The sequence below is a fragment of the Bos taurus genome, chromosome 4 (genome assembly GCF_002263795.3).
Source record: "Bos taurus isolate L1 Dominette 01449 registration number 42190680 breed Hereford chromosome 4, ARS-UCD2.0, whole genome shotgun sequence".
In the NCBI taxonomy this organism is placed as follows: Eukaryota; Metazoa; Chordata; class Mammalia; order Artiodactyla; family Bovidae; genus Bos; species Bos taurus.
Genome location: NC_037331.1, coordinates 57,099,460 through 57,126,272, shown reverse-complemented (window position 1 = coordinate 57,126,272; position 26,813 = coordinate 57,099,460). Strand labels below are relative to the sequence as shown.

At 37.5% G+C, this 26,813-nt stretch overlaps 1 protein-coding gene across 4 annotated transcripts in view; it reads right to left on the bottom strand.

Annotated features, from left to right (window-relative positions):
• Positions 1-26,813, bottom strand: part of IMMP2L (inner mitochondrial membrane peptidase subunit 2) — a 961,484-nt gene that overhangs the window by 596,422 nt on the left and 338,249 nt on the right. The window contains exon 5 of one of the 4 annotated variants that reach the window (XM_024991062.2): positions 945-25,439. The exons of the other annotated variants lie outside the window; for them this stretch is intronic. Coding sequence (XP_024846830.2) covers positions 25,427-25,439 — 13 coding nt within the window. The 3' untranslated portion in view covers positions 945-25,426. Of the gene's footprint in view, positions 1-944; positions 25,440-26,813 lie in introns of those variants that run through there. 4 annotated transcript variants of the gene reach the window in all.

Genomic DNA, 26,813 nt, shown 5'->3' with positions numbered 1-26,813 from the left:
ACTATTGCCCAACTGAGGGTTCAGGTAAAGAAAGGAGAGTAATGGTGGCAAAAGTAAAAGACCCTCCAATGTCAGATGTGTAAATATCATGGGACACGTGCTGCCCGGTTTCATTCCCATTTTCTGCTCTGTCCTTGGGGTGGACTTCCCATTCTCCCAATTCACATGCTCTGGTAGGGTTCTCAATCCCTCTTACTTGAATTCTGCCAAAGGCCTAGCCAATTACACAGATCTTTGAACCTTTATCCACAGTGTTTAAGCCAATGGTTGGCCAGAGGAGCAAAGCAAAGTCTATTAGAGCCGTTCCCCAGGATTCAATGAGAGAGAACAACTGTCTTCTGGAGAATTTAACTAAAACAATGTGTGTAGTTAAAAAAAGAAATACAGAGAGGCATAGCTGAGAAAGATGGAACAATGAGGGAGAACAATGTCACAGCATCATTTGAGTACCTTGATTTCTGAGGTCAGTTTCACCCCTGGACCTCCAGTATCAGGCATCATTGAACCATTCTCCATGCCCCTTGATCTGTTCCTTTTAATTCTTTACTAAAGCTAGATTGATGTGTATTTCTGTCATTTGCAATCCAAAACCTCCAGACAGACAAATACAATGGCCAACCAGGAACAAATCAGTCGGTACCATCTAAATGTCATCCCCCAGTTTTTGAGAACCTTGGTGGTAGAGGGGCTATGGGAAAGAAGGGTGAGGTGAGGTGGAGGGCAGGAGGAAGACTCACATTAGCTTCACTAGAGAAGAGAAAAGAAATGCAGTATCTGTTAGGGAATCCATCATCCCTACTGTAGGCCACTCCCACTGTTCCAAACGCATAGGGAAATTGCAGATTGTTAGAGAGGCCCTGTATTCCCTCACCAAAGGCATATCTTCAAAAAATACTTAACTATACAAACTCAAACTGATCAGTGTCTCACAATCCGGTACTGGAAATCACATTTTGAAACTGGATTCTTCAACTTGTACTCAGCTTCACTTCTAATCTAGTCATTCAGGCAATTATTATGAAACAGCCAGTTATTCCTGAGAAAGGCAATTAAATCGACAGGCTAAACCATGATCTGGAAGGCATTCTCATTAATGGAAGTAATATAAGACAGAAAAGACATCAAAAGCTCAAATGGAAAAAAAAAATAATAATAATAAGCACAGATCTTACCTTTACTCTAAAGAGCTTAAAAATTCAGTGTTAAGAAAAAAGTAGCCATCTTCACATTGAGCTTTCTTTAATGAAATTCTTAAAACTCCAGAGGTGTTAACTATGTTTATTACCTTAACACCCAAGCCCAAAATGAAGTAGAAAATGCCTTAATTTACCAATTCACTAAATCTTTACTCAATTAAATAATTTCTATTGTTGATGATGAGTTTCTTTATTACTTTTCTTTTTGTATACTTGCTAACTTATGAAAAAGTCACTCGCATTACAACAAAATGTTTCATACATTGACAATCTATGACAACATATATTAAGCATTTGGTATGTGCTAGATACTCTCCTATGTGTTTTCCATGTATTCACTCATTCAGTCTGGTCAAGAACTCTGTAACAGAAACACTCATGATTTCCCTTTTACAGATAAGAACACAGGCAAAGAGAGATTATGCAACATCTCTAAGGCCACAAAATAAGAAGTAGAGACAGAAACTTAGCAGTTTGGCTCTGGGACCAGTCCTCAAATCACGGTGCTTAAGAATAGATAAAGTTCTATTCTACTTCCTCTTGAATGTGAGACTATACGTGTGATGGAAAAACAAACAAGCAAGCAAATCATGGCAGAATGGAAGAAGTACCACCTTAAAAACAGTTTAAAAATATATGGGGGTCGAGGGAGGAGGAAAGCCAGGAGATGGGAATGGAATGAATGGGGTGCTGAGAAGAAAAAGGGTGGAAGTAGTCAATGGCTGAATTTGGTGCCCTCAGAATCGTCACAGGTGAGTGTTGGTCAGAAGCAGGACAGGAGACTGGAACCTCACGTTGGTTGTTGTTTATTTGCTATGTCATGTTCAACCCTTTGTGACCTCATGGACATGCCAGGCTCCACTGTCTTCCAGAGTTTGCACAAATTCATGTCCATTTAGTCAGTAATGCTATCTAATCTTCTCTTCCTCTGTTGCCCCATTCTCCTTTTGCCTTCAATCTTTCCCAGCATCAGGGAAAGTATTAATTAGGCTTCCAAGTATTAATAAGGCTTCACTGATGGCTCAGTGGTAAAGAATTCACCTGCCAAACAGGAGATGTGGGTTTGGTCCCTGAGTTAGAAAGATTCCCTGGAGAAGTAAATGGCACCCCACTCCAGTATTCTCGCCTGGGAGAGCCCATGGACAGAAGACACTGGCGGGCAGCAGTCCGTGGGCTAGCAAAGAGTCAGACATGACTGAGCAACAGACTTTGACTTTTTCACTTCTCAAGTATTAATTAGAGATTTAGTGGTAATTTTTTGAGCAGCATGATATGATTTTCTCCTTTACTTTATGAAAAATGATTTGAAATGCTGGATTGGGAGAACTGCATTAGAAAGCTACTTTGAGGCTAAATCCCATGATCCAAATGAAATAATAAGGATTCAACACTGGGTCAGATGGGATAGAGAAAAGGGAGGGCTTGAGGCTGTAAACATGGTTGACAGGGTATAAAGAGGGACAAACTAAGAGGGCGTAAGAAGGGTGGGGGCAAAAAATAGAGAACCAGTTCCAGGAAGGTTTTTTTAAAATTCCATGGTTCTGGGGGTGAGGAGAAAAGGAGTCAGTCAAAGATTTCTTGGAGGAAAAGCAATCTTGCATGAGACTTGCTGAACCACAGAGGGAGTGGGAGACAGTAAAGGGGAAAGGAGAAGGGAAACTGGATTAATTCAAGAGGAAGGGCCAATATGGGCAAACACCTAGAGACAAGAAAAAACCTTGTGACTGAAGAACCAAGAGAGGCTTGACAGAAGGTGAAAAATAGATCAGGGGGTGAAGGGTGGGAGGCAGCTTAGAGCTCTCAGCCTTGAGCATTCATGGATCTTCATCCTGGTTCTCTGCATTAATGTTGTCCAGCTATTCCTCATCTGACTGCTCCCTGGAGCAGAAATCTTGTCTTGGATGCTTCTAGAACACTCCAGTCCTCACTTTTGCATGTTTTCATGTCTCTCATAATGTCTGCATCCTCATCTTATCCACAGCATGTTTCATTATAAATTTTGGGCTTTCTATGATCCCTCATGGCCATCTGCTACTCCATGACATTCAGCTTTGTTTCAAATGTTAACTCTTTCTCTTGATATGTCAAATCCACATGTATTTTTCAGTCAGGTTGTACACAGGACCAGTGACCTACTATCTTTGAAACAGATGCCCATTCTGAAGCCAATCACCCATAAGGGTAATTTGATTCAAACTACTACAGTTTCCTGTACTTCCAGAGTTTTATGTAAACCAAAAGGTTATCATATAGCCAGAATTCTGTTATTGTGGGAAAAACAGAACGGAATCACACAAATAATGAAGGGTTGTATTATCTATATTTTTCCAACAGAAAATATACTATCATTACTTAGCTTTGGTAACCCTGAAAATAGAGACATCTTTTAAAAATATATATATCAATTTAATACTGCAGTGAGGGTTTTATTTGAAGAGACTTTTTAATAAATATTCATCTTTTACCCCTGAGTGTCCATAGTGTCTTTCAAAGATACCTTTTCTTGATTATTTAAAAAATTCTATAAGAAATATTGATAACAGTTTATGGTAATAACAACAAAATTAAAGAAACTGATTATCCTTTCTTTTATAATCCTTCCCACACTCCAATAACATGTGTACTGTTAGGAACCTTATTTTCAATTTAAGTAAAATTTTAAACATCACCTAAGTAAAAAGAGAAGGCAATGGCACCCCATTCCAGTCCTCTTGCCTGGAAAATCCCATGGACGGAGGAGCCTGGTAGGTGCAGTCCATGGGGTCGCTAAGAGTCGAACACGACTGGGCGACTTCACTTTCACTTTCACTTTTCACTTTCATGCGTTGGAGAAGGAAATGGCAACCCGATCCAGTGTTCTTGCTTGGAGAATCCCAGGGACGGTGGAGCCTTATGGGCTGGCGTCTATGGGGTCACACAGAGTCAGACACGACTGAAGCGACTTAGCAGCAGCAAGTAAAAAAATCGCCTAACAGGAATTTCTTAGAATATTGAAAGAAAGTCTAGTATAAAGCTATGCAAATTATCATTATTTCAATAAACATCTAAGAAAACCAGAAAGAAGAAAACCTAAACTGTAGCAATAGGGCAGATCTGGCTCAAAGACTTGTTTTGTTCAACTCACACATAAGTGTAGCAAAATCGCTTTTTAATTAACTACATATGCGTGTGTGTGTGAAATTTCACTGAAAAATGAAAATTTCAGGCTTCTAAAAATCAGAACAAAACAAAAACTGCAAATTCTGGCAAAACTGCATTCCCACATGTCAACAATCACTTTGAGCTGAGTTAAAACCTATAATCTGGCGTCCAGATCAGTCTATCACAGTCTCCACCATTCTTCACAGTTTACCATTGGTTAAGAGAGTCTGTGGTTGCCTCCACACAGAGACATTGCATGTGTACAGGAAAAAAAAAAAAAAAGTACTATTTCTTCTGCATTGCAGACACTTTCTAGATCACATACAGAAGCCATTCTGTTCCTTAGAGAGCCTTCCATCCATACATCCAACCATACCCTCTGCTTCAAGTCATTAAGCATCTTGCTCAGACTGAAAAAAGCTGCTAAATAACAAACTTTCATGTTATTCTCCATGTTCAGACCTAAAATATAGTGTTTTTTCAGCCTTGGCACAGCTAACATGGCTAGCAATGAGTGACACATTTCTCCCAAACAAGATTTAGGAAGATATTCCATTCTATTTGAATATAGCCAATTTTGCATCATCAAATAAAATTTACTACACACAACAGGCAAAATAAGGAAGATACTCATTTAGTTTAACTTCAAAAACCATATATATTCTCTCCTCTCTGAATTTTCACCTTATTTCTCTCAACAGTAAAAGAAATGTCAGATACAGAAACCCTCAGACCACCCACCAAAAGGCAACTATGAAAGACAAGGGTGTCCATCTTGAGGAAAATCTCAGAATAAACTTTGGCAAACCATTATTTTTCTCCTTCTTTCAGAAACTTCTCTGCTCAAATTCTACTTTCATTCTTTCTAACACAAACCAAGCCCCGACTCTCACATAACACTGTTGGAATCATTCTTTTGTTACTGTTGCATTCCTCATCTATAAAAGTGCTCATCAGCTTGTCAGCCAGGCTGGGAGAATTTATACTTAATCTTCCACACTCCCTCTCGGCTGAAATTTTCTCCCAAGCCCTTAATAATTTCCTGTCTTGATTATTATAATTTCTTTTTTATAGTCCTCTTGAAATTCAAACTCTTTATGTACAACCAGAATATGTATCTAAAATAACATTTCCCCCCAACTGTCTTTTCTTCACAAATTTAACTTCACTTTCTCTTGGAAAATTCCAGTTCCCCTCGAAATCACTCTGGAGACCTTGCTGCGATTATCTTCTCTGTCACAGGAGTGCGGCATCACACACTACCAGTTTTGCCATCTCACCTTCCAGGAGGCCCCAAGCAGATATTCTTAAAGCTATTCTCTTTTTTAAGAACATTGTTTTAAAATGCCTAACAAGACGGAAAAACAGGAAAACATGTGAAGGACTACCTGTAGCTGTATTTTCTTTCTTCTGTAAGAAAAAAAGGAATGCTTCAAAGTGCATCCCATATTTTACATTTGCATTGAAATTTAATTTTAAGGATATGATTTCTAATAAACTGAAATTTGCAAATAAATGGTTTCTCAGGTTTAAACATATTTTGGGCAAAAGATGAGAAGTCCAATTCTACCATTTGAGGCACCAAAATATGCAAATATTAGAAAACTAACTGTATCATCAAAAGAACATCATTTTAGGCAATAAACCTTTCCACTTCAGAAGGCTTGGCTTTATGACTTTATATCCAGTCATCCACATGAGCGTTCTGAAGTTTTTCAGTGAATAAAAATAAGCATCTTTGAGGGGGAGGGGAACAGAAAAAAGGACATTTTATCAAAGGCATGCAGATGATGTGGTTTATACAGGACTTTAAAGTAGAACCACAAATGGCACATTTTAATTTTCCCTGTAAATTTCTGGGGGAAAAATGCAGTTGTACATTCTTATCCAGGATGTTCCTCATCTATTGATACCTGTCTCTCTCATTCTTTCTCTCCTTCTCTCTCTCTCTCTCTCTCTCTCTCTCTCACACACACACACACACACAAATGTGCATGTGCACTCACAGGGGAGTTACAAGGTTCCTAATTGGGAATGTTTTTCTCTGCTCTTTAATCCACTATGAATGTTTATCACTAAGCTAGTTCTCCTTTGGCTTCAGGAAGCAGCCAGTATCCCAGCAGGGGAGAAAGAGAATCAGAAAATCAGTTCTGGAAGGTCTCCAGGTGAGGATTAAAAAGATTTTTCCCAAAAGGCATCAGCAGCACTGCATTTAGCATCAGTGAGTTTAGGAATTCACCTGACCCTCTTCATATGACTCTGCTAGAGGTATGAAAGAGGGCATTCACTTGAGACAAAGCAATCCCACTACTGGAGCTGGCATAAGGCTCAGCTTTTCCTGAAACATCTGTCAGGATGCTTTGGAAAGCAGAGCAGCTGCACAAAGAAAGTAGGAGTACAGAAGGGAAAGCAGCAAAGTGAAATGGATACTGAGTAGACAACTAACCGAGGTCTGCTGATCAGAATGAAAACATTGACTGAATTATTCTACTTCCTTTGCACTTCCCAGGTGGCACTAGTGGCAAAGAACCTGCCTATCAATGTAGGCAGACTTAAGAGATGTGGGTTGGATCCTTGGGTGGGGAACATCCCCTGGAGAAGAAAATGGCAACCCACTTCAGTACTCTCACCTGGAGAATCCCATGGGCAGAAGAGCCTTGCAAGCTGCAGTCCGTAGGGTCGCACAGGGTAGTTCACGACTGAATTGACTTAACATGCACATACTTATTCCACTTCCTTTACTTTTTCCATTTAGAAAACAACAACAAAGCCAGCTACATATGATTAGAATTTAATTATAGTAACCAGTCCATTCTAAAGGAGGTTAGTTCTGGGTATTCATTGGAAGGACTGATGCTAAAGCTGAAACTCCAGTATTTTGGCCACTTCATGCGAAGAGTTGACTCACTGGAAAAGACTCTGATGCTGGGAGGGATTGGGGGCAAGAGGAGAAGAGGACGACAGAGGATGAGATGGCTGGATGGCATCACCAACTCAATGGACATGAGTTTGGGTGAACTCTGGGAGTTGGTGATGGACAGGGAGGCCTGGCGTGCTGCGATTCATGGGGTCTCAAAGAGTCGGACACAACTGAGCGACTGAACTGAACTGAACTTCAGGAAACCCTTCACCTCAAAAATCATCAAACTGGAAAATAAGCACTTGAACAAAATTCTAATATAAGGCACAAAAAAATTAGAGATGATATAACTGTCAACATTCCCCCATACTCTAAAAATCATGTATTTCTACATAATAATAAAATAATAGAAGTAAATGTAATATTTTTGACAAGTTTAGATCTCTACTCTGAATTGAAGGTCTTCAAGACTTCTCTTGGGGCAAGGGTCTTACAATGCTGAAATTCAACAGTATTTTTCATTTTTCTCACTTTCCCTTACAAAATAATGAGCTACAGAAATGCTCTTGCCTCTGTACTTTAATAAGCAGCAAAATTCAAAGGACTGTGGTGGACAGGAGATTTGAATCATAAGCACAATAATAAGAATGTTCTCTCTTAGTCATCCTTTCCCTATGTGAAAATAGTTTTGCCTAGCATCTATGATCTTATAAATAAACAGCAAAGTATAAACACATGTTCCAAGTTGGGAATTAAGTCACTGTGTCTGTCCTAACGTTGCCTTGCACAAGTCATGAACAAGGCATGGTAAACCAATGTTTTACGGGTCCTACCAATTTCTGTACATACACTTTGAAGCTATTCAATCCTTGTTTCACATTTCTTGTGAAAATAAGCATCTTCTGTTTGAAAGAGCTGCAAATCAAGGATGCATGTAGCAGTGCTACTGAATGTTATATTTGCTACATTTAATAAAACAAAGAGGCAAAGTTTCAGTATAGTTTCAGAACTTTTATCAGTTGCTTCTCCTATAGTGTTCAAGAGAACTGCAGCAATAAATCCCAGGCAACAAATAAAATGTCTCCCATACAGTCTTAAGAGAAATCACAGACCCATCCAAGGCTTACACATTCAGTTAGATTTAAGATATTTTTATTAACCCAACAGCCATTGTGAAAGTCTCTACTGACAGAAGATCTCCAATTAACCTACTTCATAAACTGTAAGGATGGAATTCAGTGTTACTAAAATAGTTGTTGTTTCTGATTAATTATTTCAGGCTGGCCAGTTGTAGGCCAGAGCTATGTATGTCAAAGTCATTTACTTAGTTAGCAATGACACCACTGGAAATTACTTTCCTATGAACAGTTCTTGAAATCTGGGCCCTTGGCTAAAGCAAGTTATTGCAAAAGAATAATAAATCTTAGAAACTGGTGGCCTGTCTCTTCTAATACAAAATAATGAATTTTTAAAAAAAATAAGCTTCTTTTTAAAAGTTGAAATAACAACATTTTTATAACTTGGAATATGTACACAAGTTAAAAAGTCATCTATGCTGAGCCACTGAAACTAATTAAGTTAATAAACTAATGAAAAACTAAGGAGGTTATAAAAATACTAATAAGCATGGGTATTGGGCTGGAATGGAAAAGACTAGACCCCTGACTTACTAAATCAACTATAATCTATGTTCTAATAGTTCAGTTCAGTTATTAATATTTAGCTGTTTATTAACTACCCTGTTACTTTTAACAAGAATTTCTAAAAGTTATTATACTTTAAATATGAGATTACTGGAAGAATTTTACAAGCCTCTTTATAAACTCTAGGCTTGATCCCTAGGTCAGGAAGATTCCCTGGAAAAGGGAATGGCTACCTACTCCTGTATTCTTGCCTGGAGAATTCCATGAACTGAGGAGGCTGGCAGGCTATAATCCATGGGGTTGCAAAGAGTTGGACGTGACTAATACTTTGACTTTATAAAGTCTGCAATACTGACCTGATCACAATAAAATTACAAATTTTGTGTTTTTGTTTGAGATACTCTTTCTCAAAGTGTGATCCAAAGATCACCTGTGATGTTCCCAGGCTCTTCCTAAGACCTAATGAACCACAATCTCTGGAAATTGAGACCTGTGACCCTAAATTGTAAATAAAGTTCTAAGTAAGTCTGCACTGGTTGGAGCTATTGTTTTTACCAGTGCATAAATTTTCAATAAAAAGAGTTGACTTAGCACAAAATTAGCCCTCTTGATGTCATGCAATTAAGTTATAAGCTATTTGAATTAAGTGAGCTTCTATTCTTGCTTAAATATATTTTATTAAGCACTTATAGGATTCTTTGTCCTATGAAACAAAGAAATCATGTCTAATTCAACATGGTTGTCTCTCTGGTTTAGCTGCTGATTTTCTAGGACCTGAATGCAATATTCAACTATCAAGATGAAATGGTACCACCAAGTTAATCATGATTTTTAACTTTTTTGTCCTGTTTTATTGTGTTTAATTTGAAAAGCTTTCTCTAATCCTTAATAGAAGTGAATGAGGTATAAACTAATCAATAAGTGATTTCAGACTAGTTCTCGATTGATTTAGGCAACAGGAATACCATTTTAACTTCTCTTCTCAAAAGCCAACCAACAGGAATTTCTTTTCCTGGCTAATAAGAAAAGAAATTTAACAAAATAAATCCTGAATCTAATATTTAGACTATGAATTTATGCTCACAAGTATTTCTTCAAGTTCAACTGAATATCTAAGTCACTATATATTGAAAGAACAAAGGAGTAATGAAGTTATAAAATCACAGTTTTCCAACTACAGTAGTAAAACCTGATTTAGGCAAGCACCATCAATGGATGCTAAATCTAAGGGAAAAGGTTTTATTATAAACAGGATATTTAAAACATCTCAAGGTATTTCCCTTTACTTATTAATTTCCAAAGGAGAAAAGTAAATATGGAAGAGAAATTGAATGACTCTTGAACCAAATAATAAAATAATGTCAACAATGCCTTTAATTTTTATTAAAAATTAAAGTATAGAAGAATAATTTATATGCAACTCAACATTGTTTTAAAGTGGTTTTCCTATTCTTATTAAAGCTTTATATTTAAAATGCCTACATGATAATGTGCTTCACAGGCTTGAGACTATCAAACATTACCACAAAGGTGACTGTATTAGCAGCTGCGTAACACTGTATATTTGTTTAGTTCAGCCTGTCATAAAGTGCTATTCATAGATGGGAAAGTAGCAAATGCTGGACTGGATGAGTTACAAGCTGGAATCAAGATTGGTGGGAGAAACATCAACAACCTCAGATATGTGGATGATAACACTCTAATGGCAGAAAGCAAAGAGGAACTAAAGAACCTCTTGATGAGGGTGAAAGAGAAGAATGAAAAAGCTGGCTAAAGACTAAATATTAAAAAAACTAAGATCATGGCATCCAGCCCCATCACTTCTTGGTAAATAGAAGGGGAAAAAGTGGAAGTAGTGACAGATTTCCTCTCCTTAGGCTCTAAAATCACTGTGGATGGTGACTGCAGACATGAAATTAGAAGATGATTGCTTGTTGGCAGGAAAGCTATGACAAACCTAGACAGTGTGTTGAAAAGCAGAGACATCACTTTGCCAACAAAGGTCCATACAGTCAAAGCTATGGTCTTTCCAGTAGTAAAATATCGTTGTGAGAGCTGGACCATAAAGACGGCAGAGTGCCGAAAAATTGATGCCTTCAAACTGGTGCTGGAGAAGACTTTTTAGAGTCTCTTGGACAGCAAGGAGATCAAACCAGCCAATCTTAAAGGGAATCAACCCTGAATATTCATTGAAAGGACTGATGCTGAAGCTCCAACATTTTGGACACCTGATGCAAACAGCTGACTCATTGGAAAAGACTCTTATGCTAGGAAAGATTGAGGACAGAAGGAGAAGAGGGCAACAGAGGCTTAGATAGCTGGATGGTATCACTGATGCAATGGATGTGAACTTGGGCAAACTTCAGGAGATGGTGAGGAACAGGTAGGCCTAGCACGCTACAGTCCATGAGGTTGTGAAGAGTTGGATATGACTGGATATATATATATAACACAGTTAAGAATTTTAGTCAATTAAAATATGTAAATGCATTCCAAAATGATTAACGCTATCAATGCTAATAAATAATCCTTGAGAAGGATAGGTCATCACTAAAATATTAGTTTTTTCTCAGCCAAAAGTGCATATAATCTGAATCTAATCATGAGAAAATACTGCTGCTGCAGCTAAATCGCTTCAGTCGTGTCCAACTCTGTGCGACCCCAGAGACGGCAGCCCACCAGGCTCCCTCGTCCCTGGGATTCTCCAGGCAAGAACACTGGAGTGGGTTGCCATTTCCTTCTCCAATGCATGAAAGTGAAAAGTGAAAGTGAAGTCGCTCAGTCGTGTCTGACTCTTAGCGACCCCATGGACTGCAGCCTACCAGGATCCTCCATCCATGGGATTTTCCATGCAAGAGTATTGGAGTGGGGTGCCACTGCCTTCTCCAGAGAAAACACTAGATACACACAAACTGAGAAACACTTAACTTCCTCTCTTCTTTACATATATCAATGTCCCAAAAACAAAGGCTAAAGAATCATCCATATTTAAAAAGCCTGAAGAGATGTGATGGGTTAACACGATGTCATCCTTGACTAGGGGAAATAAAAACTTCTATAAGGATATTATTGGGACAACTGACAACACTACAATAAGGACATGAGTATTTTCAGTGTTAAAGTTGAAAACTGTACTGTAGTTATGTAAGAGAACGTTCTCAGTTCTAGGAAAGACATGCTTAAGTATTAAAGGGTGAAGAGATATGATCAAAGCAACCTAATTCTCAAATGGTTCTGGTGAGAAAAACAATACTTTATACACACACGAACACACACACACAAAATAGAAAGACAAAGTGTTAAGATCTGGGCAAAAAAATTAATTTCTTAAATCTGTGTAAATGGTTTCTGAGCATTCTTTGTACTACCATACAACTTTTCTATAAGTAAAAAGTGTTTCAAAATAAAAAGTAAAATCTGATCTTTACAATTTAAAAAAAAAGAAAGAAAATAATTTGGCAGTAGGACTTAACAAAGCTGAAGAAGCATATTGAGCAGACTATAAGGCAATTCTACTATATATCTTAAAGAAACTCTTAACCATGTGCACAAGGAAATATATGTAAGAATGTTTCTTGTGACTTTGTTTCTTATAGCAAGAATTGGAAGCAGTCAAATTGTCATCAAAAATAGAATGTAAACATGAAAGCAAAAGTGTTAGTTGCTCAGTCATGTCTGACTCCATGCGATCCCAAGGACTATAGCCTGCCAGGCTCCTCTGTCCATAGGATTTCCCAACAAGAATACTGGAGGGGGTTGCCATCACTCCTCCAGGAGATGTTCCCCACCCAGGAATTGAACCAGTCTTATGCATTGCAAGCAGATTCTTTACCATCTGTGGCACCAGGGAGTCATGAATTACAGCATAGTCATTAATAAACACTGTGCATTGAATACTTCAATCAGAGCTACATATGTTAAGACGGATAATCCTAAAAGCAATGTTGATGTGAAAAACTGTTTATTGTCAAATGATATACAATGATACCAAATTTTGTAAAGTATTAAAACATAAAAAGTACTAGAGATTTATCAGTGCAAATATATGTACCTATATATAAAAACAAGCATGATGAAAACTGAATAGTAAATTCTACATAATAATTAACCTTGGGGAGTGACCAGTGTAAACTAGGAAGGCTACACACCAAGCTTCAATTGCCTCACAGTATTTTATTTCTGTAAGAGAAGAAGCAAACCAAAATGCTAAACTATGAGAAATTTAGATAGTGACTATATGGATACATATTATCATTGTCTATCATTTTCAGTGTTTCAAAAATATTACCTAACAAATTTTGTTTAAACATTTTAAAAGTTCTAATTAAACAAAGTAAATGCAGAGAAGCTCAGTTCAATCTTCTTGGACACGAAGGAGAACCTTTGGCCACAATAAAATATAATAAACTAATGTTTAATTAATTTCTATAATATGCAAACACTCTTTGCCACTGTAAACTCATCAAAACACTTTTTCATTAATTCACAGTACTTCAGCCTTTTGTATTACAAATCCCATCATATGGTTATAGATTAGTCAGTCAACTTGATTTTCTAATACGTTTAACTACTCAGCAAATCTTTGTTCTCTTCTTGTTCTGCCTCACATTGGCTGTAGAGTTTACTTAAGTTGTTTTCTACAGTTCTCCTTGAAGCTGGAAAATTCATACCTGGGTTGGATGATATTTATTACGGCTAAAAAGGTATTACCCTTCATGGTTACAACAGAATTCTGAGCAGCATCGGGCCTTCATTGAGATCACAGAGCCTACGGGTCGTGGTCATTTCTTTAGCTGCACAGTATTTTTATCAAAGTTAACAGCCTGTGCAGGCATCGTATGATATGAAATGCTAACAGAAATGTGCTGCATAGACCAGGGGAAAAAGTATGAAATGTACTTTAAATTATTACAAGAAAAGAAACAGGGCTCTACAGTGGAGGAAACTGGAGATTGAAAATAGAGCATCTCAGTTTTGTTCTGCCACTCATTCCTTGTGGCCTTAAGCAACACACATCCCCTCTCTCAACCTGGGATTACTCACACAGAGATAATGACAATGTCCTGCCAACCTCACAGTATTGGTGTGAGGCCTGAAAGAGATGACACATGCAGAAGTGCTTTGTGAACGATAAAGCATTCAAAAACCACAAAGTGTGACTGTCATTATTCTGATCCTTTCAGAGTCAAAAAATATCCTCACAAAATGAATACAATAAAATTCTCAGAAACAGACAAGGAATATTAATTTGGTAGTTTCTGGAAACTATGGTTTGTATGTGAGTGAGTAGATCTGCTGCAAGAAAATATCCAAGAAAATATAAATAACTGTTACATCATAAAGATATCATAATGGAGCTCTGTTCAGAGTAGGATTATACAAGGAAGATGAAGGAAGGTGACTGAAGTACTTCCTTCCAAAATTATTTAGAGACTGAATTAATTGGTGATTGCACGAGCTGAAAGTGGGTGGCAAGATGGAAAGTGCCAAGAATGTTTGCTTTCTTCAAAGCGGTGGTTTATAAAGTATATTCAGTGGATACCTAGGGTCCCTCAGAACCTTCCTGGAATTCACGATGGCAAAATTATTTTCATAATAACACTACGATGCCATTTGCCTTCTTTGCTGTGTGGAAACTTGCACCGATAGTGAAAAAGCACTGATGGAGAAATCGCTGGTGCCTTATCACAAATCACGGCCAGGATATCAAACAGTATTAGTCATCTTTATACTCTTCACTGTCACATACTAGCAAGTTTTATAACAAATGTTTGTCTAAGAATGTCCCTGATGAAGCAATTAAAAAAAAACTTAATTATATTATATATAAACCCTTGACTCAAATTTTTTTTTATTCTGTGTGATAAAATGGCAAGTAAACAGAAAGCAATTGCTGCATACTAAACGGTAAGAGGCGTTTTAAGGAACAGTACACTTACGTGCGTGTGTGTGCTTTAACTGTCAACTGAACTAGCCATTTTTCATATAGCATCATTTTCACTTGAAGGAACAACTGACTGACAGACTACAATTTTTCAGGCTTGGGTTTTGGGCAGACATTTTTGGTAAAGAATCTGCCTGAAATGAGGGAGACCCAGGTTCGATCCCTGGGTTAGGAAGATCACCTGGACAAGGGCATGGCTACCTACTCCAGTATTCTTGCCTGGAGAATTCAATGGACAGAGGAGCCTAGTGGGCTACAGTCTGTGGGATTGCAAACAGCTGGACACAACTGAGTGATCAACAGAGAGGTAATACTGTTGCTTCAAGGAAAACAACTGAGAATATTCATTGTCAGTAATAACATTAAGGCTTTCAAGCAGAAGTTAGAAGTTTGAAAAATTTCTAATAGCCTCTGAGAGCGTTAACAGCTTCCCAGTGCTATATTTTCTGATTAGATTGGTGGTGATATTAAAAAATGGGATTTGTTTATGCTGTGTAATGAAGTGCATCAACATCTGGAAAATCTACAGAACTCAGTGAATGAATATTTTCTAAATGACCAATAAATGACATTACAGTATTATGCCTGGGTAAAGTAACTGTTCAAAGTACATGATAGATCAATGGATTTTAAAACCAGGTACAAAAAGTTCATTAAAATGTTTATGAATAATCCTTAAGAAAGTATCACTTGTTGAATTTCAGTGCAGAACTAAATAAGAATGTCCATGTCTTATGAAAATATTCCTGACTCACTTCTCCAATCAATGAAGCGGGCTAAAACCAAAACATAGAAAATGATGTAGATTTAGAATGGAGTTGAGTGACGGAGTGGAAAGAGAAGAAATTATCCAATTCTATCACATGATTCTTCAACAAGACTTGTGCACATTATAGTACATATTGCACCTCTCACACTTCAGTGTAATTTTGCTTCAAAAAAGAGCACTCATAGATGATGTTCTGTCCTAAGGTTAACTAGACCCCTTTTGTCCAATTGTGGCAAGCATCCACCCTCCCTTATCCTCTAGTCCTGTGGTCTTTTGTCAGTGTTTGACAACTATAGAAGTATAAATGTCCAGTTCATTTAAGTTGGGTTGAAACAGTAACATAACTCATACTACAGAAACTCCCACAAAATTTTAAACTTCAGTTGCAATTAGAGAGACTTTGCCTGAAATCACATCTCTTCTTTCCTTTCCCTGTCCTGCCCTTTCCCATTTATTACTTCCTAACTCTTCTCTCACTTTATTATTTGTAAATAAATCCTCAGTGTAGCATTCTAGATAATTCTAGTGTGGATCCTAGTAGATTCTGGTGTAGATTCTAGTGTAGCTTCTAGAGAATCCAACATCAAACAGCTAGTTAAAAGCCATTTACTTATTTGATCAATGCTGCTCTTTGAATTCCTGGTATATGATAATCAACTTGATTACCACAGTAATAAAAAGGTTAGTGTACAACTTCATTTTCTATCAACATAATTCTAGCTAAATATAAAGTGAATGAATTAGGAAAGGAGAAAGTATAATTCTGCCAACAACAACAACAACAAAATTCTGGTTATGGTCTTTGGTTCATTTTTTTCACATGCAACATTTCTGAGTCCTCGACATTAAAACATTCTTTTAGAAAACAGGCTACAAGGAAAAGGAAATACTAGAACAGTCCTGTGATGGGACAGAAGGAATCGAAGTACATAGAACCATATGAGCAAAATGTAGGTCAAGATAATAATCAGTGAAGAGGAAATGACTGAAAACAATACCAATGTCCAGTGAGAAGTTGACTCCTGCACTGATTTCCCTAATGAAATGCGAAGGATCAGGATAAAAAGGAAGGTGATGGATAAGAAGGTGAATGAGCACCCAGAAAATACTGACATGGAAAAAAAGGCAGGGGAAGGACTGACCAGGGAGAGGTGAGGTGAGCAGGCAACATTCAAAGGTTCCAGACATCTCTCTCTGGCGCTGACAGCACAGAGAGCAGTACTCTAGACGGTACAGCCAGTTTCACAGTGTAAGTACCCACACTGCCATTTCCTTCTCGGCAGTATTCCATCTAGACCAATATGCATTTTCTCACACTCTTCTGCATTATTCCATTAACATGTGTTTTTATCCTCTTCCCTTTTATCTACATTTCAATTACTCCCTAAATCATTACATAAAGAGACCACAAACTTCGACTCTGGGCAACACACAATTCCCTAAAAATCAATACGCAAAGAAGAAAGTGGGTAGGATATATTACACATTTTCCACCTATTCTGTTTTAGGCTTACCTTAAGAGCCAGTTTCTTTCTTTCTTTTTTTTTTTAAGCACCCAAGAGAAAACACACATCATAGAAACCTGTTCTGAACAAAACTGTTATCTACCAACAATTTCCTTTGCCAGTCTCAAAGGACAGTGGGAGAAAAGAGTTCCAGGCATGTATGTGTCTATAAAGTCAATATCTAAAGAGACAAAAACTGGGTAGAGACCTTCAATAAGACTGTTCTGATAACTGTGCTTAAGTCAGGAATACATCACTTTTAATACTTCAAGCATATAACACACATCTGATCATGACTATGCATGTTTGTCATCTTATATCTCTTTATGTTTCAGTTCAGTTCAGTCACTCAGTCGTGTCTGACTCTTTGTGACCCCCTGGACTGCAGCACGCCAGGCTTCCCTGTCCATCACCATCTCCCGAAGCTTACCCAAACTCATGTCCATCGAGTCGGTGCTGTCATCCAACCATCTCATCTTCTGTCGTCCCCTTCTCCTCCCACTTCAATCTTTCCCAGCATTGGTCTCTTCAAATGAGTCAGTTCTTCGCATCAGGTGGCCACAGTATTGGAACTTCAGCTTCAGCATCAGTCCTTCCAATGAATATTCAGGACTGATTTCCTTTAGGATTGATGGTTGGATCTCCTTGCAGTCCAAGGGATTCTCAGAGAGTCTTCTCCAGCACCACAGTTCAAAATCATCAATTCTTTGGTGCTCAGCTTTCTTTACAGTCCAACTCTCACATTCATATACAACTACTGGAAAAACCATAGGTTTGACTAGACAGACCTTGGTTGTCAAACTAATGTCTCTGCTTTTTAATATGCTGTCTAGGTTGGTCATAGCTTTTCTTCCAAGGAGCAAGCATCTTTTAATTTTATGGCTGCAATCTCCATCTTCAATGATTTTGGAGCCCTCAAAAATGAAGTCTGTCACTGTTTCCATTGTTTCCCCATCTATTTGCCATGAAGTGATGGGACCGGATGCCATGATCTTAGTTTTCTGAATGTTGAGTTTTAAGTCAACTTTTTCACTCTCCTCTTTCACTTTCATCAAGAGGCTCTTTAGTTCCTCTTCTTCGCTTTCTGCCATAAGGGTGGTGTCATCTGCATATCTGAGGTTATTGGTATTTCTCCCGGCAACCCAGTTTGTACTTTGTCCAGCCCAACATTTCGAATGATGTATTCTGCATCTAAGTTAAATATGCAGGGTGACAATATACAGCCTGAACATACTCCTTTCCCGATTTGGAACCAGTCTACTGTTCCATGTCCAGATGTAACTGTTGCTTCTTGATCTGCATACAGATTTGTCAGGAGGCAGATAAGGTGGTCTGGTATTCCCATCTCTTTCAGAATTTTCCATAGTTTGTTGTGATCCACACAGTCAAAGAATTTAATGTAGTCAATAAAGGCTTTGGTATAGTCAAAAAAGCAGAAGTAGATGTTTTGCTGGAACTCTCTTGCTTTTTCTATAATTTTTATGCTTAAATGTTATCAATAAAGCACTCTTATAGGCAGAATTGTAGGACATATGAGAGAAAAAAAAATCACATGGTAGGTAGCCCATTTTAAAATTAACCCAGATTATTATTTATAACAGTTCAAATGAAACAATAGTTTGGAATGATATTTGAAAATTTCCTTCTACTATTAATCTGTTTTATTAGTTGTTTTTGTTAGAGAGCCTAACATGACAAGCATAAAGTGATTTCTAAACCGCTTCTATGGAAACACAGCCCTAGGACACAGAAATCTCTCAGAAATAGCATCAGGATGGACTTTAGTTGGGCTAACCAAGAATCCTCTCATTAAGAGATGATCTGTTATTGAAATAGCTTCACCTTTGAACTTTACTTTTTTAAAGTTTCTTGAACACAAAATAATTCTCTTCTCCTGAATTTAAGACTAAGTATCAGCTGCATGATGCCAGCATATAAATAAAGTCACAGAACTAAAAAGCTGTCAAGGTGAGGACAGGAGCATTTGGGACATGTGCCAGGATACAGCATGGGTCTAGCATCAGAGTACATAATGCAGTTAGCTGCATTAATGTATTTCAATCAATTTGTATCATTATCATTAAAAAAAAAAATCAAACTCCACAAAAAGAACTTACCTTTTATGGTGAGGGAAAAAAAAAAAAAAGGCAAAAAGGTCTTGATCTAGAAATATCTTCGAAATGCCAGGCATCATGGAGCTCCAAGCACAAATATCAGGGTAGCTTCCTGATTGTGGGGACTAAAATGACCAAGACCAACACAGTCCCTCAGGTCATCTCTCAAGTATGTGTTGGAAGTGCAGAGGACTGGGGAACAAGTTGACGTTTACAGCTGTATTCATCCCCAGAAATGACCATATATTGGGCAAGTTCAGAAGTTTTGTATGAGACTTCTTAACTTGAGCAAAGACAGCATTCCTGCCACTAAGATTTTGTCCAAAATGCATAAACATTTTCTATTTATTTACAAAAGGAAGACTACAATTAAATATAGCCTCTGCTCTTACTGAAATCAATTTTTAAAAAGAAATTTAACAAAGGACCTCAGCCATTTTAGGAAAGAGGCATTTTATTATATTGTAAAAAATAGCAATAAATATATGGAAGGCAAAAGGTAAAATAGTTTATGCCTTTCATAAATGACCAAGACATAAGAGTATGCATTAACGTACAGCACAGGTAAATCAACGAGCACTAGCAATACTGGCTTTTCTTTTAATGACCTATTATTAATATAACCTGTGGGCTTCCCCACTGGCTCAGACAGAAAAGAACCCACCTGCCAATGCAGGAGACCTAAGAGAAGTGGGTTCAATACCTGGGTTGGGAAGATCCCATGGAGAAGGAAATGGCAACCCATTCCACTATTCTTGCCTTGCAAATTCCATGGACAGAGGAGCTGGCAGGCTACAGTCTATGGGGTCACAGAGAGTCAGATATTACTGAGCACATACACACACACAACATCGCACGAAGCCCTGATGTGTCATATATCTGACACTAACAATTTACCAACACACCAACAGTGCTTCAGTTCTTCTACTTAATCACATTTATCACAAAAAAAATTTCTCTCCAAACTGATGACAGATATACTTCAATGGAAACAAAATCAATTCTTAATAATTACATGTTTAATTCCTTTAAAAGTGATTGATTTAAACAGTCCTCAACTTCTGTTTCCAAGGAAATACTGAAACATTATTTTGTAAAAATCCTTTCCCTTTTTATATTGTAGAAGACAGTTGACTTACAATATTATTCATTTTATATCTATTTATCTTATACCTAGTAGTTCGTATTCGAAATACTGAAATTATTAAAAGCATGTTATCTATGGGTTAGGATAGTGATACATATGTACCAATTATGATTTAATCAGCTCTGGGTATGAAAATTATCATCAGGTGATCAAGAAAACTACTTTTTCTTAAGAGTTGAAATCCTCCCTGCCTTCTTATAGAGAAGATTCTGCAGAACAAGGTACACATATTCCAAATGCTCCCACACCACTTCCCCATTCCCCTCCCAGCCATCTTCCATCTTTCTAGGTTAATATGTGTCATTTAAGTGCCTAACTTATCATGGAGAATGACCTCAACAAGGGATAAAATTAGATTTAGTGAGGAATTTCCAATGTGTTTGACTAAAAGCGACAAAGAATTATTGTATATATTAAACACTCCATGCCATTAGGGTGTACTAGGCTTTTGCATTTTAAAGACAAACGTTTGATAAGGTTCAATTAGACATATTTTTTCATTTACTACGTCTAAATGAGAAGGAAATGCTACATTTCCAAAAATGCTCAGAAAAAGCCCAAGTGTACAGAACTGAAGATTATGCATGCTTTGGTAGAAATCTCTGCATTACACTTTTTCTAGATGTAATTTCAAGAAGCACCCTAGACAGTGTGGGTTGGGCTAGCATATAGTTTATTTTGACTTCTATGGAACAACAGGGATTTTCATGTTTCAATAAATTTCTAACCATAACCACAAACGATATCTTTGGACTTCACCAAATAGAAAGCAAAAAAAAAAAAAAGTTAAATGGGGCACCAAGACCTTTATTTACAATGGCAAAGAAAAGAGAAAGTAGTGCTGAAGGCATCTGTTTTGATGATGAAAATGGAGTAGTACCTGGTGCTCAGTAATCCTCATCAATGAATCATTCTACAACCAATTTAATACACATGAAGGATACTTTCCTGTTTGTAAATAATTCACTTCTTCACTTTACAAGCATCTACTGAGGTCTGATATGAACTTAAACATTAGCAAGTTCCTCTATACTCTAAACCACACAGGGATTTGAGGAATAATGAAAAAAAAAAAAAATTCAGAAGGAAGGTCAATAAGATGAAGTACTTATTTTAAAAGCAGTTTTGATAATACTGTTAATATATTCATAAAAGTGTTGTATAATTTCAAGAAACCTTAAACTTCATAGTTTATCTTCAAAGAAAATGGATATGGGACAATGCTAGCTCTGTTTCATAGAAAACTTCAGGCTGAAGTAGTGTTACATATATCCATTGATTTCCACACATTTTTTTCACCAAATACTCAGATGCCAAGCTCTGGGTTGAGACCTGAAGATACTATAATGCTATATCATATCTCTTTCTCAGTTTAGTTAATGGTTAAGAGAAAGACAGACAAATAGTAATAAAACAAGTTACTAAGTATGCAATTACGAAATAAGGTATGATCCAAAGAAAAGAAATGCAGAGCTAGCAATATCTGTAACAAATTACACGAACCTGGGCTTGGGGTAACTGAAGATAGGGGACAAAGAAGGCTTTATTTAAAGAAATGCTTGGGTTGAGAGTAAAGAATGGCTGGACCTCAACAGAAAGCAGGTGAGATCTGACAAAAGCAACAAAATGCACAGAATCCCTATCATGGGCAGGGATTGGGAGAAGGAAAAAAGAAGAGGTCACCAAGGAGCAAAAATAAACAATGAAAATGGAATATCAACAGTCAAGTAAGCAGAGGAACCTGAAAAAAGACTTTTACCCCAGGTTACATAGGAACCAACTCTTGAGGACACCTTCAGTGGTCATACAAGCAGACCCAGTAACAAGACAGTTTTAGTGTACTCTGGTAAGGGAAATCTCTAAGGAAAATCAATCTCTCACTCTGATCATACTATTTTTTTTTTTTAAGCAAAAGTATATAAAAAGAGAACCTTCAGGATAGTGTCTACATCTCAGCAGGCAGACATAATGATAATAAAGATAGTGAAGAGGCACCCACAGGGAGATGTAGTGATTTTTCATTTGGAGCGCAGATTCATATTTGTTCAGTTTATTTGTTTTCTTTTTCTTTTGTTTGCTTGTTTTACAGAATACAGGGGTTTTGCATGCATTATTTTATTTAAAATGGTACGTGAAAATGGGAGGCAAGGGTGGAGAGGAGGCAGGTAACAGACCTTGTGGGGACATTTAGGCAACATTAATAACTACGGTCTCCATCTTAAAAATCAATGAAGATAATGAGGGCTATTCACATGGGAGTAAAATTGAATTTTCAAAAGATCACTTTGGATGAAGTGGGGCAGAAGGTTATATGAAGCTGAGTAGATGCAGAGACCCTGGTTAATCAACGCTTGTAGTCTTCCAGGACTCAGATGCTGTCACAGGAAATGGACGGCAGTGGATGAACATAAGACCAATAGGACTCTGTGGTAGAAGCAACATGAGGAATGAGGTAGCAAAAGGTTTCAAGGATAAGTTTGAGACATGGCTCTTATACAACTGGATGTGTTGTGGCTGTTCTTCACTAAGTAAACACTGGCAGAGAAGCTGGTTCAGTCTAGAGCATGCTGAGTCTGAGGTGCCCTTGAGATAGACAAGTGGAGATGTCAGACAGATAATTAAATGAAGCCTGGAGTTCAGATAAGAAATCTGGCATAGCAATCAGATAGAATAGCAGAGTGGCAAAAATGCCATTTTTACGATAATATGTCTAGCGTAAAACAGTACTTAAGAAATAAGAATTAAGAAAAAGTTATGAAATATGTATATATTCTAGAGATCTTAAGTTCAATTCATAATAATACTCTATTGCATTTGTTATTCCTTTGGTTTTAAAGTAGTGTTAATTAAGATACAAGACATTAAACATTAATTAGCAAATGTATTCTCCTTCACCAGTTTATCAGATTAGTCACCTAGTAATATACTGGAGTTTGGAAGGAATAAAGTGAAAGTGAAAGTTGCTCAGTCGTGTCCGACTCTTGGCGAACCCATGGACCGTACAGTTTATGGAATTCTCCAGGCCACAATACTGGAGTGGGTAGCTATTCCCTTCTCCAGGGGATGTTCCCAACCCAGGGGTTGAACCAGATCTCCCGCAATTCAGCATTTCAGATGGATTCTTTACCAGCTGAGCCACAAGAGAAGTCCTTGGAAGGAATAAACAAAATACTGAATATATTTAAATTTAAAAATTTAAACCCAAGCAACAAAGAATTTCAAGTAACCTTGAGGGACAAAAACATTCATTCTCAAGACCACACTTGGGACCACAAAGCAGAACTTAAGAGGAGTTAGTTTAACAAATGAATGCAACTGGAATCTTTTATAATAATAATAAATATCACAAAAAGGCAGTTAATAATTTGGGGTAATGACATACAAAACACAATAAACAAGTTACAATATACACTCACTTCCAGAAGCTCTTTGATTAAAATATTTAGTTTACTCTGTTCAAGGATCACACTATCCCTGAAAGAATCACATTTACGCACACCTACAAAGGCAGAGGTTAATGTGTCTTTTGTTCTTTTGTTTTACTTTAGCAGTTTAAAACAGTAATTTGGAAGAAGACTTTGGGTTTTCATTTTGCAATATGCTACTGCTGATGCTGCTAAGTCGCTTCAGTCGTGTCCGACTCTGTGCGACCCCATAGACGGCAGCCCATCAGGTTCCCCGGTCCCTGGGATTCTCCAGGCAAGAACACTGCAATGGGTTGCCATTTCCTTCTCCAATGCATGAGAGTGAAAAGTAAAAGTAAAGTCGCTCAGTCGTATCCAACTCTTCGCAACCCCATGGACTGCAGCCCACCAGGCTCCTCCATCCATAGGATTTTCCAGGCAAGAGTACTGGAGTGGGGTGCCATCGCCTTCTTCGTTTGCAATATGATAACTCAGTAAATCAAAAGTGGAAATTATCTCCACCCTGCCTTTATGACGATAATATGGTAGGTAAATAAATCATTTTAATATCTTCCTAAACACTTTAATAAATAATATAAGAAATATCTTTTTAAAAGAAAAGCAGCTAAGTAAGCAGTGTATGTGTATACATACACAAAAAAAGCAAAAATACTTATAAAACAAAACCAAAAATTGTTCACAACTCTTACAACAATAAAAGTACTTGGTCTATCTTTCCAAGTATTTAAAAACTGATAACTAACCTAATACTACCTGTCTCCATTTTTCAAATGGTTAAGGTAAATTATTCTGATGTTTAAAAGTGAAAGTGTTAGTCGCTCAGTCATGTCTGACTCTTGCAACCCCATGGACTGTAGCCCAGCAGGCTCCTCTGCCCATAGGATTCTCCAGATAAGAATAGTGGAGTGGGTTGCCATGCCTCCTCCAGAGGAACTTACAGATCCAGGGATCCGACTGGTGTCTCTTATGACTAACCTGAAATGGCAAACCTACACTAGCACCTTCTGGGAAGCCCAAGCTTTTTTAAGCTTTTCTGCATAAAACCTTAGTAAACTTCATACTTACAGATGAAAATCAAATGGCAAAGCTTATATTTTGTAAATTTAACCTTTATTCTTAACTGTCACGTAGGTCTTTGGTTCTTCCAAAAAGTCCAGTTCTTTCCCTCCTTAGGGTACAGTTTAGTTCAGTTCAGTCACTCAGTCATGTCCGACTCATTGCAACTCCATGGACTGCAGCATGCCAGGCCTCCCTGTCCATCACCAACTCCCAGAATTTACTCAAACCGATGTCCATTGAGTCAGTGATGCTATCCAACCATCTCATCCTCTGTCGTCCCCTTCTCCTCCTGCCCCCAATCCCTCCCAGCATCAGGGTCTTTTCCAATGAGTCAGCTCTTCCCATGAAGTGGCCAAAGTATTGGAGTTTCAGCTTCAACATCAGTCTTTCCAATGAACGCCCAGGACTGATCTCCTTTAGGATGGACTGGTTGGATCTCCTTGCAGTCCAAGGGACTCTCAAGAGTCTTCTCCAACACCACAGTTTCAAAGCATCAATCCTTTGGCGCTCAGCTTTCTTTATAGTCCAACTCTCACATCCATACATACCTTAGGATACAGTGCTCCACAATATCAGCTGCAGATTGCTTCTAGAATCTTCATGGTTAATAAAATCTGCAAATCTCAAGTCCAGTACCTGTATATAAAATGACAGTACAGTAGTCCTTCCTTATCCCCAGATATAAAAATCTGTGAATACAGGCAGCTAACTGAATTTACATAGGCTTTCTTCTAAATCTCTATGAAGCTAAATAACTCTTAAGCATCCATCAGGTCTCTGCTCAGTTTTCTTAATATTCCCCACGTAGGGGAATATTAAGCAAGCCCTCCCTGCTTGCTGCCTCTCTCATCGTGAACTGTTCTTTTCCTCACGCCAGTTGTCATCTTTCCCGGAGTAGGAAATGTCAGCCTACTCCAGTATTCTTGCCTGGACAATCCCATGGACAGAGGAGCCTCGCTGGCTGCAGTCCACAGGTCACAAAGAGTTGGACATGACTGAACATGCATGCATGTAAAAACTGTCACTTACTGTGCTTCTTTGTTTAATCTGGCTTCCCTAACACAATATAAGAGTCATAAGGGAAATATTCACGTCAATTTTATGTTTCAAGAGCAACACATATTTTAGGGGCTTAGTAAATATTTATTAAGTGAAAACAAATGAATCCAAGATGACTGAGTAGATGAGTAAAATAAAGTCAGAGACCACAAATAAATATGCATTACAATGTTCATTTAAAAGTTCTTTAAGTGGAGACACTTTGAAAATAAGTGAGATACTTCTCTGAGAATTTCTCACTCAGTATCATAGGATATAACTGTCAAGCATGGTGATTTTTCAATAGGGAATACTGCCAGATTTCAGAGTGCCCTCTAGGAAGTCAATTTGAATTTTAAAACAATTCAAAATGGAAAACAGGGAGAAAAACTAAAAAAAATAAAATCCTCGACTAAACAAAATCATTTCCTCACTCCTGAAAATTTAATATCACACACGATACAAAATAAATAATAAATGTGGAACGAATGAATAAATGCCTAATATTCCTACAACTGTTCTCACAGTTTTAAGTGTAGACAGAAAAAAAGTGAATTTATATACAACACTTCAATATTCTTACAAAATTTACAGAAAAGTTAGGATATAGAATTTTTGCCAGCATATTTGTTTCTGTGGACCTGGAAAGAATTTAGAATGTCAGGAACAAAGTATCTTCAAATTGAAGGATTCACAAACACCAATAAAAATAACTTACAAATCTCACAGAAATGCATACATTCTTTCCTAGTTAATTCACCATACTGGCTCATTTGGGGGGCTTTAAAAAAAGAAGAGAAAAATCACTTAGCTATATATGAACTCAGGAGCTGTCACCTGGGGAGACCTCAGCTCAGGGGAAAGTAATACCAGCATAGCAGAAACAGACTGGAAAGGCAGGTTCTCAGGTAACCCCAGCATTTCTCTGAAATGCTCAATTTCCAAAAACCAATGAATTTTTAAACATAATTT